Raw genomic sequence first — 15,014 nt, 5'->3', positions numbered from 1 at the left:
ACACATACAAAATAAGTGTGTAGAAGAAAGCATCATGGGCAGACAGAAGTACACTGATGACAGGAGCACAAAGGTGAATTTGCTTAAATTTAAATATATGCTTGATGCCATTCTATTATACCTCATCCCTGTTCACAGTTACTGGTCTAGGCTCAGGCAACTGACTCAAGTGGATCCCTTCTGTTTTCCAAGGACTGACATGGACTTCAGGAAGGGGTCGATCTTCAGGATCTCGGAGATAGTAAGGGCCACTGTAAGTCAGGAACTGCCAACCAAACATCTTTGTCACATAATCATGCCAATATAGTAAAATAATAGGTTTAAGAAATAAAGGAAGAAAGACGATGACCTCATTTGAACTCCAGGATCCAGATGAACTTGCAGCTGGTCTAACTGTGGACTGGGCAGTTCATGAATCAGTCAGTTCCCTTTCGGTTATGACGATTCACTGAAGAGTCTGCTAACGTATCACCGCTCCTCTGGTTACCTGGATAGTCAGTCCTAAGGTAGCACCCATTTATCTGCAAATCCTGTAGCTATTTAGTGTCCTCCTATTCCTTCTTCACTGGGGGATGATTCTTCCCTCAGTTTTTAAAGTGAAAAAACGTTTAAACCTGGGGTTCAGGGGAGGAAAAGCATTTATGACCCCCCATTGTTCATCTGTCTCATAGTCCGAGACCACCCTCCTATTGGGCATTCACTGGGTTTTCCTGCCCAGTGTGTAACACTAATACATCAGAGAAAACCTAAGTGCATCTACGAGATCCTGGCTGCAGTGGATAATAGACCGACTGCCCACAGAGGAGAGAGGGCTGTCTGGAGGGCTGAGAGAAACCAGTGTGGCTCAGAGTTCAGCTGCCTCGTTGTGGGAGCCACGCAGCTGTGTTGTTGGGTCGTGGGGAACAGTGAACCTCCTCTGCGATGATCGAGGAACTCAACCCCAAGAGAACGTCGCCAAGAGTCTCAGACGGCTCGACTTCCCATTTTGATATTACAAGTATCTAAAACCAACATTTGAAGAAGGCAAAATGAAGTGTCTTCTTCTGAAGTCAGAATTATAATATATTGGCCTAACAGGTAAATATTGACTAAAGGAAAAGAGAGAGGATTATTACATCATGATTTAAAGCATAATTTTAAATTCAGTCTGTGTGTTGTTACTACACATGAACTTTCTGTCCTTACTCAAAATTGACAAACTGACAAAGAGTTCATTACAGGAGATAAAACATGAAGGAGACCAATCAAAACATATCTGAGAGGCTTAAATTTCACTCAGAACTCCCAGCAGAGCCTCTAAAACCAGCAAAGGGAAGCTCTCTTATTCTCTCCTTTGGACATTTTTTATGGAAGCCCTAAGTAAATATTTTATTACATATATTTACATAATGTGAACTTGCAGAACTCTTGAGGTAGTTGTACTGTAGTTTTTATTCTATGAAAGAGACAATATAAATCCAAAAATTTACATAATATATGCCACCCAAACATTTAGGACAAATTTGATGTTTAAAAAAATACCTCTTCCATATAAAAGGATTCTTTGAAAATTTTCTTTACATTAAAGCACTTTCATCTCCTGGGGCTATGGTGAGCCCTGGGAGTTCTGAAGAGCGGTGGAAGCAGAGGTCACAGAGGTCACAGCCCCCAAGGCCAGCCACACCTGGCTAACTCTGCCCAGGGCCCATCAACGTAAGTGAATACATTTCAGAGGACATCAGAACTGCTTCATGTAATTAAAACATGAACAGAACCTACAGCAGGGGCTTAAGAACCATCTTCTACGCCAGCCTCTCAGCCATTCAGCCGCTCCCAGCTGTGTCCCTGCCAGGTGGCCCCGGACACAACCTCAAGGGGGTGGAGCTCACATTATGAAGCCACTGCTCTACTTCTGAAGAGCTTTGGTTGTGAGTAAGCACTTCCCCGCTCAGATCCATGATATACGGAAATAGAGCACTCGTTCATTTCAGCACTGGACCTCCTAAGAGGCAATCCCTCTGTGTAAGGAGCTCACAGCCTAATGGGGTTGGCAGAGAGACCAATGTGGTGACACTATGGTGTTACTAGCGCCATGAAAGAGGAAGGTTACAAAATCTCACTGCATGGAAATGAGTTGAACTGAAATCTGTTTTTACTTCAGTGAGAACATGTGAAGTGTTTTATAATTTATAACAACATAAATACATGTTGACAATGATGATCACAAAAATGATAATAAGGACAGCAGCAGTGGCCATTTATTTAATGTCCCCTTTGTGCCAGGGCCTCCACACACATAAACGTAACTTTGGCAATAGCATGTAAGCCATATTTCACAGATGAATCATCTGAGGCTCAGAGATTCCAAGTCACTGGTCCAAGTTTACCTGGCTGGTAAGTAATAAACCCTGGATTCAAAACCAGGTCAGATTCAGAGCCTTTGCTCCTTTTATTACCACCCCTCACTCCTGCCACTGTCACTGTAACTCCAGGACATGATGCATCCCAAGTTTTTGTCTCAGTGGACCACAGGCAGAAATGCTTCCCTACCTCTTATGATTAAACAGAAGCCACATTATCGCTATGGATTCAGAAGTTCCATCAGGGACTTCCCTCAGCCTCGCTCACAGCCACATCCCTTACCCTGCAGAGGCCTTTTGGCTCCCCCTGCCAATCTCCTTGGCCACTTGTAGCAAGGCCTGATTCTAGAGCAACCATTAAGCCATCAACTCTAGTTCTATTTAATTATAAGCTCTTGAGATCCAAGAATCCCTGTCTGAATTTCTAGCTTACAGATCTTTAGCTGGTGGCAGGTGACTGTCCTATTCCAGGTGGGAATACCAGTATTTCAAGTGCAATGGGAAACCACTGGAGAGTTATAAGCAGCGAAGTGACATTAATGGAAAATGCTATATTCACTTTCTCATGCTGTCACCTCCTTCACTCTGCACACGATGGTTTTACTCATGTAGTCTAAGCCACACTGAACTGAAAACAACGAGCCTGAAGAAGACCATCCCTTAGGAATAATGCTGACAAGCAAACAAATTAAATCAGTCCTTCAAAGAAGTGAGATGTTTGGTGAACAAAGGCAGATGGTGAAAGGAAGCAAACCCTAACAGACATGCTGACAGACACAACAGAAGTGGGATTTCCCACCCCACAGACTGGTTTCCATCCAGCCGGCACAACAGGAACACAGCGTTCTTGCTTGGATCACCCTCTTGACCCTGTGGCCAGTCTTCTCAGCAACATGAGCCTTAGAAAGATAGAAAACAGTCTTCTGGAAGCTCAGAAAGGGTAACCCTCTGGAGAGAACTGAGAGAAAGGGACTTTCTGCTGTCCAGACGTTCCCAGCTGTGACGGGCTGCACAGGGTAGCACATCTGGCCAGGATGCTGGCCCTGGCCTTAGTCTGGTCCCACTGAATTTTAGAGACAGACTCCATAGCTGAGAAACAACTAGGCTTGGATCACCTTATGGCCACACAACAAACTCCATCTTTTAGTTGGGGTAAGCAAATTTCCTGACTTCGCTGGAAACACTGATTGGGTTGCTAGGTAAGAGGGACAACTCAAACTCTGACGTCTTCCAGTTCTGTGTGGTATTTGGTTATGTAATCAAACACAAAAGTTGACCACTGGTGCAGCATGCCATGGCAGTACTCCCTGGCCATGACGTGGTGATGGTTTGAGGATATTTCATAAACTTAAAAGGAGTTTAAGTAGAAAAATTTCCGGGACAAATAAATCTGAATGCAATGCAAGGAGCCCATGTATGTGGAGGGCTGTACAAGATGATTTCTCGGGCTCTTCAGAAAGCCAGGATCTGAAGAGTCTGCAGACTACCCTTAAAATTGTTCTTTTTGCCATCTAACAAAGGGTTGATGAGGACCTTTAGTTGCAAACTCTTTAACTGGTGAGCTCACCTTCTGGAACTAAACAGCTTAGGGAACCTTTTTCCTTCGTTATTACAAAGGGCTCTATCAATCTGCAAGTACTCAACTGAATTGCCCACACAGCAATTTTTGTCATGTTCAATCTAATTCTCAGGAATCTAAGTTTAAATTTATATGAACAGCACGAAAGAGGAACACCCAGGTAGTAAGTTCCACTTTCCCCCTCTTCCAAAGGATTCGAGCAATGGCCCCCTTCACTAACAGGAAGGAGAATGAGGAGCTGCACACGTGAAGCTGGCACACCCAACGCCTGGGAGTTGCCGGGCATTTCAGAGTGAGTGGGGAAAGCCCAGGTCACCTGGTCAGGCCTGGGACCGAGAGCTGAGCACGGGCTCACGAGGAGGAGGGAAGGCATTCGGTTCTTTCTTATTTCCAAATAAAAGTGAAGTCAGATGGGCCAAAAAGGAGCCCTAGAGGTAGTTATAGAGTTAGCAAATCGAGATGATAAAGGCTGGGAATGGGATGAGTGTGAATGGGGCGGACTGGCCATGGTTTCAGGGACCCCGGGGCTGGGTGATGGGAACAAGGGTTTCATTATACCATTCTGTCTACTTTTGTGCATGTTCAAAATTCTCTATCCAAAAATTAAAAATAAAGGAGTTTGCAGTGACTGAAGCCAAGGAAAGGAAAAAAAGTTTAAGCAGGAAAAATCCAGTTAAGTAAAACTAGCTACAAGCATTAAAAGAAAGACAAGCCAATAGAGGCAGGAGAGGGTTACTGCTTAAGAAGGGCAGAATTAAAATGTCCCTAGTGATGGTCTCTGGAAGTTGAGGATACGGGGACTGTTCCTTTCTGCATTATATACACTTGGAAAATTTCCAGCTTTCAAAGGCTGGAAAAGCAATAATGATAAAAAATATAAAATAAGAAATGCAAACCTGGCTTGAAAATATCTGAGTGGTAGGATTAGGAATTTTAATTTCTGCTTATATGTAAATTCTAAATTTTCTATCATAAATGGGTTGTTTTACAGTTTAAAAAAAAATGTTTTCATTGTTTTTGGTTTTTTTTAATCCTCACCTGAGGACATTTTTCCGTTTTTTGTTTAGATAGAGTGGGAGGGGGAGAGAGAGAGAGAAACATCGATGTGAAAGGGACACATCGAGTGGTTGCCACCCACACGACCCAAGCAGAGCCGGGGACGAACTGCAACATGCCCTTAGCAGGAACCGAACCCGGGTCTCTCTAGACCACAGGCCAACGCTCTAAACGCTGAGCCAAACCAGCCAGGTCTGTTTTTGTCTTTGAGAGAGGAAAGGAGAGCGATAGAAATGTTGATCAGCCACCTCCTGCATGCCCCCTACTGGGGATCGAGCCCACAACCCGGGCATGTGCCCTAACCAGGAATCGAACCGGGACCTCTCAGTCCATGGGATGATGCTCAATCCACAGAGCCACACCGGCCAGGTTACAGTTTTTTTTGTGTTTTTTTTTATCCTTACCTGAGGATATTTTTCCATTTTTTTGTACAGATAGAGTGGGAGGGAGAGAGAGGAAGGGAGAAAGAGAGAGAAACATCGATGTGAAGGGACACATCGAGCGGCTGCCACCCGCACGACCAACGAGGGCCGGGGACAAACTGCAACCAAAGTACGTGCCCTTAGCGGGAACCAAACCCGGGTCTCTCCGGACCGCAGGCCGACGCTCTAACCGCTGAGCCAAACTGGCCAGGGCTACAGTTTTGTTTTTTAAGAAAATAAAAACACACCAACAAAATGCTGTGTGCCCCAACCTCTCATGATTCCCCACCACACAGCATGAGAAAGCCCCACTGGCCAGCCTGCGCAGGAGGCACAAGCAGGTGGCGGCTCCCTGACAACTTTCCTGATGGAGAGCGGCAACTAAACTCTTTGCAGGCAACTTCTGTTTGGGTTAGCTCAATAAATGAAGTACCAGGCACTGGGTACACCCCTTCTGAAGAGGAAACAACTATTCTCATGCCAGAAATGTGACTCGTTTGTGGCAGCCTGTGTCTTTTGACGTTGTTGTATAGGTTCAGTGTGTGTGGCTGGCATGAGGACCCTGTTCTTTCTCTTGCCTGTAGGGCACAAGGAATGCTTGTTTGATCCCAGCACACTGGTTTCCCAGAGACGTAGGCTTGAAACGAAATTTCAGCATATTTTCACACTCATTTGTAAATTTTTCTATTAAAAAAAAAAAACCCTTCTATTATTAACAAAACATAATTATAAGTCTATAATAGCCAAACTGAAAAGAATATAATTTTCAACCAGTTTTGAGGAAATATAAACATGTGTGTATGTAGATGCTGATTCACTAAATGTTAACTATTATCAACAACTGCTGAGTCCGATCCCAGCTTTCCTTTCAGTTGAAATTAAAGCAATTTTCATACTCATCTTGAATTCTGAGAGGCAAAAGCTTTTAAAAGGTTTATATCCTGGCCCTGGCCAGTTTGGATTAGCGGTTAGAGTGTCACCGTGCGGTCCAGAGAGACCTGGGTTCGGTTCCCGCTAAGGGCATGTACCTCGGTTGCAGTTTGTCCCCGGCCCTGGTTGGGTTGTGCGAGTGGCAGCCACTCGATGTGTCCCTTTCACATCGATGTTTCTCTCTCTCTCCCTCCCACTCTATCTAAGCAAAAAATGGAAAAATGTCCTCAGGTGAGGATAAAAAAAAAATGGTTTATATCCTGGTGATGAAACCTCTCAGTAGCTTTTATCTCATTCTGGAGATGCCTTTGTGGGTTCCTATTACTAACCCAATTAGCTCTTTTTAGATCTAGTTACTCAGTTTCATTAATTAATCTTCTTGCATGAAGAAGAATTTTTTCTGATTCCCCAAAAGTTAACAAAAAATATATCCATAATTTATGAATGCTTGCAATATGAATCCACCATACTGGTTATCCCACAACAGCAGCGTATTGGCTGTTTGATTTTTAGAGCGTGTTGTATTAATTCATTTAATCCTTCCAATGCTATGAGATCTCTTTCTACAGATGAGAAAGTGAAGCCCAGGGAGATCAGATTCCTTGCATCAAAGTCTGGCTCCCGAGACCAAGCTCTGAATCATTACTTTATGAAATTCATCCCTTAGTATCAGGTATTTGACTAACTTATAATTGCTTCTTTCTCAACTCCTGTAGGTTACAAGCACTGTCAATGCAACATTTAAAAAGGGCAGAACACCCATTTTAAAACAACTAAATAGAACATAGTATGATTTTCAATATGATCAAAAGTCTCCTTTGTGAGGACAATAAACATTGACTGAAATCAAAACCTTGTCATGCACTCCTGTAACCAAAGGTTACTTTCTATTTTTGAACTATTCATATATCGATTACAGTTATAACTCAGTTTTCCAGTTCTTTCATAAACCAAGTTTTCATATATTATGAATTGCCAAATTTTCTAGGTAACTGAATGCCAACCCTTCACTCATCATTTGTTTATGGTTTTAATACTTTTGGATGAAAGTCTTCTATAAACGTATTATGTGCTTCCTTTTCTTAATAGCAAAATATAATTCAATATTAATAACTCAGGGTCACTAATATGAACATTTCTTCTGTGTTTTGCAAAAGGTGTTGATGTGGTATAGAAGGGTAAAGTTGTCCTAGCCTCAGGACATGCTCTCAAATTTACTAGACACTGTCACCAAAACGGAGCAAGACTCTTCAGGTGCAAAACCTCTTGGCTAAGTATAACAACAGTTGTCACTGATTCGACCTGGCACGTGCAAGATACTCGCATACATTCTTGATTAATGAATCACCTTCACAAAAGTTTTATGGGGGTAGATACTATTAATATTCATATTTTACAGAGGAAGACATTTGGCTCAAGAGAGCATAGGTGTTTTACCTGCTGTCACATGTAGAAAACAGTAGAGCCAGGATTAGAATACTGTTGGACTCCATTACCAGTGTTCTTCACTACCTTGCTACAGGGCCACATGGTACAGCCTTTTCCTAAGGGACTGTAATCACTCCATGGTTATCAGTATCCCTCAGCTTTTTGTTTCATAGCTACTCTATTGAGATTTCATTCTCGTACCCTACAACTCACTCATTTAAAGTGTACAATGCAATGGCTTTTAGAATATACAGAATTGTGCGACCACCACCAAAATCAATTTCAAGACATTTCAACACCCCTAAAAGAAACCCCATATCTGTTTTCAGGCACTCCTATTTCTCCCCAACCTTCCCGGACTAGGCAACCACTGCTCTTCCTTCTGTCTCATAGCTGTGCCTGTTCTAGACATCTCATATAAAAGGAATCACACACTATGTGTCTTCTCTCACTCAGGACAATGTTTTTCAGGTTCTTCCATGTTACAGCAGGTATCAGTACTTCACTCCTTTAATGGCTGAATACAATTCTAGTGTGTGACTATACCACATTTATTTAAATATTATTCATCAGCAGACAGACATTTGGGTTCTTTCCATTTTTTCTGTGTTCCTTTACTTTCTAAAATAAACCTTTTACTGAGGCATAAAATACAAAAAGTATACAAACCTTAAGTATACAGCTCAGTGAATTTTTACAACATGAATGCACTTAGGTAATCACACTCCAGTTCAAGAAACAGAATATAACGAGAATTCCAGAAGTTTCTCTACGTCTTTAAATCTACCAAAGATAACTACTCTTCTGACCTCTGTCACTTATGATCATAGATCAGTGTTGCCTGTCTTTGCACTGTACAGAAATAGATCCACACAGTATGTACTGTGTGTGTGTGTGTGTGTGTGTGTGTGTATCTGGCTTCTTTTGTCAACATATTTTTGTTTTGTTTTGTTCATTATTATTATTTTTTAAATCTTTATTGTTGAATATATTACAGATGTTCCTTATTTTTCCCCCATTGAACCTCTCCTCCTTCCTCCCAACCCCATCCTGCCTTTCCCCACACTATTGTCTGTGTCCATTGGTTATGCATATAAGTTCTTTGGTTTATTTCTTCCCAACCCCCAACCCCTTTCCCTTTGAGGTTTGTCAGTCTAGCAATGAATTTGTACTTCTTAATCCCCTCACCTTTTTCACCCATTTCCCCAAACCCCCTCCCATCTGGCAACTAACAAAATGTTCTCTGTATCTATGAGAATGTTTCTGCTCTGCCTGTTCCTTTTGTTTGTAGATTCCACTCTCGATAGATATGTATTCATTGCCATTTTGTTTGTTCATATATTTTATCTTTTTCTTCAAAAAGACCCTTCATCATTTCATATAATGGTTTGGTGGTGATGAACTCCTTTAACTTTTTCTTGTCTGGGAAACTTTATATGGCCATTGATTCTAAATGACAGCTTTGCGGGATAGGGTAATCTTGGTTGTAGGTTCTTGCTTTTCATCACTCTGAATATTTCTTGCCACTCCCTTCTGGCCTGCAAAGTTTCTTTTGAGAAATCAGCTGACAGTCTTATGAGAGCCCCCTTGTAGGTAACTAACTGCTTTTCTCTTGCTGCTTTTAAGATTCTCTCTTTGTCTTGAACCTTTTGCATTTTGATGATGATGTGTCTTGGTGTGGGCCTCTTGGGGTTCATCTTGTTTGGGACTCTCTGTGCTTCCTGGGCTTGTATGTCTCTTTCCTTCACCAAGTTAGGAAAGTTTTCTGCCATTATTGTTTCAAACAGGTTTTCAATTTCTTGTTCTCCCTCTTCTCCTTCTGGCACCCCCAAGATGCGAATGTTGGCACGCTTGAAGTTGTCCCAGAGGCTCCTTACACTATCCTCATTTTTTTAAATTCTTTTTTCTTTTTGCTGTTCTGATTGGGCGTTTTTTGCTTCCTTATATTCCAAATCAATGGTTTGCTTCTTGGATTTACGTACTCTACTATTGAATCTGTGTAAATTATTCTTTATTTCAGTAAATTATTCTTTATTTCAGTTATTTCTGACTGTGCATCCATCATTTCTGACTGGTCCTTTTTTATGCTCTTGAGGCCCTCACTAAGTTCACTAAGGTTCTCACTAAGTTCATTGAGCATCCTTATAAGCAGTATTTTGAACTCAGCATCTGTTAGGTTGCTTATCTCCATTTCGCTTAGTTCTTTTCTTGGGGTTTTGTTCTGTTCTTTCATTTGGGACCTGTTTCTTTGTCTCCTCATTTTGGCTGCCTCCCCGTGTTTGTTTCTGTGTATTACTTAACGAGAGGTATGGGGCTATCTGAGACCAGATGCTGCTTGTTTGAAAGAATTTAGGAAAACCTGAAGCAGGATCCAAGACAGGCCAATCCTATGGTTAAGCAAGTGGCAACAGCTTGGGTGGGCCTGAAAGTTGGGTGGGGCGGGGCCTCAGGGGCTCACCAGGGCGGGGCTACCAGTGTGAGCCAGGTTGCTGGAGTCCCAGATGTGGGGGTTGTCTGCCGCCCCAGGGAAGGGCTCACCAAAGGAACAAAGGCCTCTGACAGCACAGTTGTCCTGGAGAAAGCCCCTCTCCAGCCCTCGCTCCAATGCCAAACAGCCCAGTTCTTCCCTGTATGTCTCTGGTGCCCTTCGAGCTGCCTCCCCTCCAAGCTTAGAGGGAGAGAGTCCGGAAAGTCCGTGCGCGGGCCCTTTAAGGAGCTGCCTGGAGCTCCAGCCACCTCGGCCTCCCTGAGCCTCAGTTCCCACTGGTTTTTCCAGCCAGAAGTGATGGGGATTCTCTTCCTGGCACTGGAACCTGAGCGGGGCACCTGGTGTGGGACGGGGACCCCTCAGTCCTCAGGGAGGACCTTCCCAGCCGAGGTGTCCTCCTGATTTTTATCCGCCACACGTGGGTGTGGGACCAGCACGTCCCCTCCGCCCTTCTACCAGTCTCGATGTGGCTGCTGCTTTAATTCCGTAGTCGTAGGACTTCCATTCAGCTTGATTTCAGGCGGTTTTGAATGATGGTTGTTCTGTAGTTTAGTTGTAACTTTGATGTGGTTGTGGGAGAACATGATACCGCGTTTACCTACCTGCCATCTTGACCGGAAGTCCTGTCAACATATTTTTGAGGTTTATCCATATTGTGTTTTGAATTTGTTGTACAGTATTTCATTGTAAGAATATCCGAAAATATAACATTTTATTGATAACATTTGCTTTGTTTTTAGTTTTTTGCTATTGTGAATAATGTTGCTATGAGCATTCTTGTACATATGTACTTGTTTCTTGTGGGCATCTAAAAATAAAACTGCTGGGTTAAGGAGAAGGAATCTCTTCAGTTCCATTATGAACCATACAACGGTTTTCCAAAATGGTTATGCCAACTTACACTCATACTCAAGGTATGAGAGTGCTAATTGCTTCGCATCCCCACTAACATTGGTATTGTCGGGTTTTGATAGGAACATAGTAGTTTGTCATGGTGGTTTTCATTTCCATTTTCCCCATGGATTAATGATATTATTCACTTTTCATATGGTTTTGACTATTGGCTCGCTTCTTTTATGAAGTGACTGTTCAACTCTTTACAAAAGCCCTTTGATGGAGAGAGTACAAGTATCTTCTACTCTGTGACTTGCTTTTTCATTTTAATTTATCATTCTTGTCCTTTAAGGTAGTGTTTTTTGTGTCTTGCTTAAGGAATCTTTGTTCCCAAGGTCAAGAGGTTACTCTGCTATGTTATCTTCTGGAAGTGTAGCACTTCAAAAAGTGTTACTATTTTACCTTTTCACCCTTAGATCTGTGATTCACATGAAATTGATTTTTATGTATGGTATGCAGTAAAAGTCAAAGTTCATTTCTTTCCATATGGATAGCCAATTGATCTAGTATCATTTACTGATCAAACCATCTTTTCCACACTACACTGCAGTGACACCTTTGTTAAAAAACAGGTGATCATACATGTGGGTCTGTTTCTGGATTCTCTATTGTGTATCCACCTTGACTTTGGAACAGCAACTGAATACATTATTTCAGCATGACCTTACTAAAATTCCATGTCAACTTAATCTTGCAATTTTATATTAATAATTTTCACTGAGCACTTAGTTTTTGTCCGGCACAGTTCTAAGTGCCAGGGGTTATCTCACTTAACCTTCCCAGCAATTTAAACTAGGTGCTATTGTCCCCATTTTATGGATTGGGAAATGTGAAGCATGGAAAGGTTAATTTTCCTCCTCTGAAATAAAGACTGTGCCTCTTCTCAATTTGTGGTCATACTATCTACTTTTTATGGAAAAGCATCAGTAGCATATGTAAACTTTGGCAGCTACTGTTAATATCTTTAAAGCTAGGTGGTGTTTTTGCAACAACAAGCATAAATGGAGCTTTGTTCCTTTAGCTTTTCATATGCTCAGTATTTTGGAACTGGAAGACATCTGAGAAACTTTCTAGTCCAAACACCCATATAGCCGAGGAAAGAGAATTTCAGAGAAACCACAGACATGTCCAAACTTACATGATGCAGTGGAGGCAAAGATGAGAGAAGAGCCCAGCTCTCCTACTCCCACCCCAGTGCTCTTTCTGGTATACCACAACTGCCTCTCATCATGCAATGAGCGTGTTGGATCACTGTGACTTCTTAACCAGCCTCCAGGTTCACCTTGGTGCCAGATCCTTGAGGATGCCTGACTGGTGGGTGCCAGATTATCTTGGCTTTAATGAATAAGGAAACTGGAACCAATCAGCAGAGCTGGACGCAGATGAACAGGCCACAGTCCAAATTTGGTTTAACAAGGTGCACTGAGACATCCATGAAAAAGGAGAATTTCCGAAGCCCAGACCCCACAGAAATTAGGCTAGAAGATTCAAATGGAACATAGGAACAAGACTTAGAGGGGTGGAGCTGTCTCTCCACTTAATCTTTCCACTTAGATTCTGTGTCCTCAAAACAGGAACTCATTGGCAAGCATCCCAGAAGCCCACTTCCATGCCAGAGGACTCGCATGACTATTCAGTTACTTGGATTTTTCAAGTCCAGGTACGATTCAGTAAAAAAATGATCATACTACAAGGACAGTTAAAATTGTTCACTCACCGATGCCCCAGATGAATGAAGAAGACATGCACTTCTTTATGAGCTGACCACTCTACAGAATTTTCCATTTTTCTTCCCAGGTTCATTATCAAGAGCCATACCACAAAAATAAGGTTTTGTCTCAGATGAAGTACTTGAGTTGCCCTGCGTTTGCCTGAGGTCGGAATGCCCTCTGACATAAGAGACTGCAAGAGGAAAAATCAGTGTTTCAAAACTGGGATTAGAAATGACTTCACAAAGAAGAGAAGAGTAGGAAGACTAGTATTTAAAGCGCTGGTCATCACGAAGGTGTCGGAGACAAAACCCAGAAATGGATCCAGGTAGAAAATTGCCCTGATGTGAAATTTTTCTTTTCCAAAAATCTATGGAAGATTTATCAAGTGTTCTCTTCTAGAACACAAGGAACAGGTTTTAAACATAGTTTCTTTTAGTTAAATTAAATGCTGCACATATATCTTATTTTTAAGATACATATGGCGTGTTTCCAACATCTAATAGATTCAACTTTCCAAATTAAGTTTAAGTTGCCTCTTGCAGTACAGTGCTCAAGAAGGGCATCTCTTGGAACGTGGCATTTCAGGGCCCAGCATGCTGAAGTGGATGAACCAGGGGCAGCTCTTTCTGCAGTGCCTGAAGTAAGGCTCTGACTGTACAGCCTATTTCCTACCCACTAGCCTAACTGACAAGGGCAAAGGGTTCTCTGATTCTATATTTCTATTCCTTGTCAACAGGGGACATGTGAGGGCATGGGGGGTAAGGAGGGGTTCAGCCAGAGCTAAGGATGTGGTATACATGCTGTGCACGGTTAGGAGTGGCACAGAATACAATGGAATGCAGTGCTGTCATTAAGTCATCTCACTGCATGTGTAGCAGGAGAAGCAGGAGACCCGGTCTCGGACTTGATGCAGAACCAATGACCTTCAGCTTCTGTTCGTTTGCAGCAATGCCACTGCTACTGCAGTGCGCCAACAACAGAACAAAGCATGGGCATATTTTTCCGTAAAGGGAATGAACCACCCCAGTGTTTCTCTTCCTTGGAAGGGGCAAGTCCTCTGATGGGAAATGCAAGAAGTACGCCCAAGGCCTCTCCCTAGAACCTCTTAGTTCTAGACTTGTGACAGATATTGAGGTGTGGTGCCTGGGTGATGCCTGGGCAGGGACGGGTCTAAACCTAGGTGGGCCTGGTTTATGTTCAATCTTTGTGTCTTCATGATTTAAATATGTCTGAAAAAAAAAAAAGAGCATATAGCTAGATTTATCCTGTCTAACAGTCTTTGGTTTTTAACTGCAGAGTTAAATTTAATGTGCTTATTAATTTTTTGGCACCTTAATATGTGCTTTTTATTTGTTCTGTGGCTTTCTATACATTTTTTTTCATGCTATGCTTTCTTTTATACTGAGGTGTTTTTGTGTGTTTTCCTCATTCCATCTGCCTCTCCAAGTTTGGAAGCTACTTACTATATTTCTATTATTATTCAAAAGATATTTGAAATGTTCATGGAACATGAACGCTATAAATATAAAAATAATGCAGAAACTGAATATTAAAAAAGCATATGTACATGTTCATATATTCCAAAGTTAAATCCTAACATGCCAAAATGTTTTCAGACATTAATGGTTTTTGGTAAAATACCCTGAGTTTGACAATAAATAGCACTCTAATACTAGAAAAACAAAAATGAGGTCTAATACCTGTTTGATATGTTGTGTCTACTTTTTACGAGTTCCGTTTTGGCAGGGCCAAAAGTGGAAATAGGAATTTCTGTCATTCGAGTAAAGAAACTCTGTTTTTCCCTATGACATGCATAAAAAGCACAGTAGACTTTGGTTATTTGTCTTATGTATTTTGGGGGAAAGTAGAGGGGGCTTATATTGTTACAGTTATGATAGACAAGGGGGAAGGAGTGAGGCTCAGATATGCCAATCACATACCCACGGAACATGTCAGGAACACAAGCTGCAACTCAGTGATCTCATAGTATCACTGAAACATGATAAAATGGACTGAAAGACTTGATTGTAATGATGGAAAGGTACACCAGATTCCAAAAATAAATACTGTTTTAGGAGAAAGTAGTATGCTTATATGTCAGCATATAAGCCCATAGACAACCCACAGGCTTAAGGAGCAAAACAAAAAAGGCACGGTAAGAAACAG

At 41.9% G+C, this 15,014-nt stretch overlaps 1 protein-coding gene across 11 annotated transcripts in view; it reads right to left on the bottom strand.

Moving 5' to 3' along the window:
- DIS3L2 (DIS3 like 3'-5' exoribonuclease 2) overlaps positions 1-15,014 on the bottom strand; it is a 340,082-nt gene that overhangs the window by 112,099 nt on the left and 212,969 nt on the right. Inside the window, exon 11 of one of the 11 annotated variants that reach the window (XM_036253321.1) lies at positions 12,853-13,038. The exons of 9 other annotated variants lie outside the window; for them this stretch is intronic. In XM_036253321.1, the coding sequence (XP_036109214.1) occupies positions 12,890-13,038 (149 nt within the window). In that variant the 3' untranslated portion in view covers positions 12,853-12,889. Of the gene's footprint in view, positions 1-12,852; positions 13,039-15,014 lie in introns of those variants that run through there. One more of the 11 variants, XR_004958588.1, reaches the window with a different exon arrangement.

The sequence above is a fragment of the Molossus molossus genome, unplaced genomic scaffold (assembly GCF_014108415.1).
Source record: "Molossus molossus isolate mMolMol1 unplaced genomic scaffold, mMolMol1.p scaffold_m16_p_11, whole genome shotgun sequence".
Classification (NCBI taxonomy): domain Eukaryota; kingdom Metazoa; phylum Chordata; class Mammalia; order Chiroptera; family Molossidae; genus Molossus; species Molossus molossus.
This window is presented reverse-complemented; position numbering and strand designations above follow the sequence as displayed.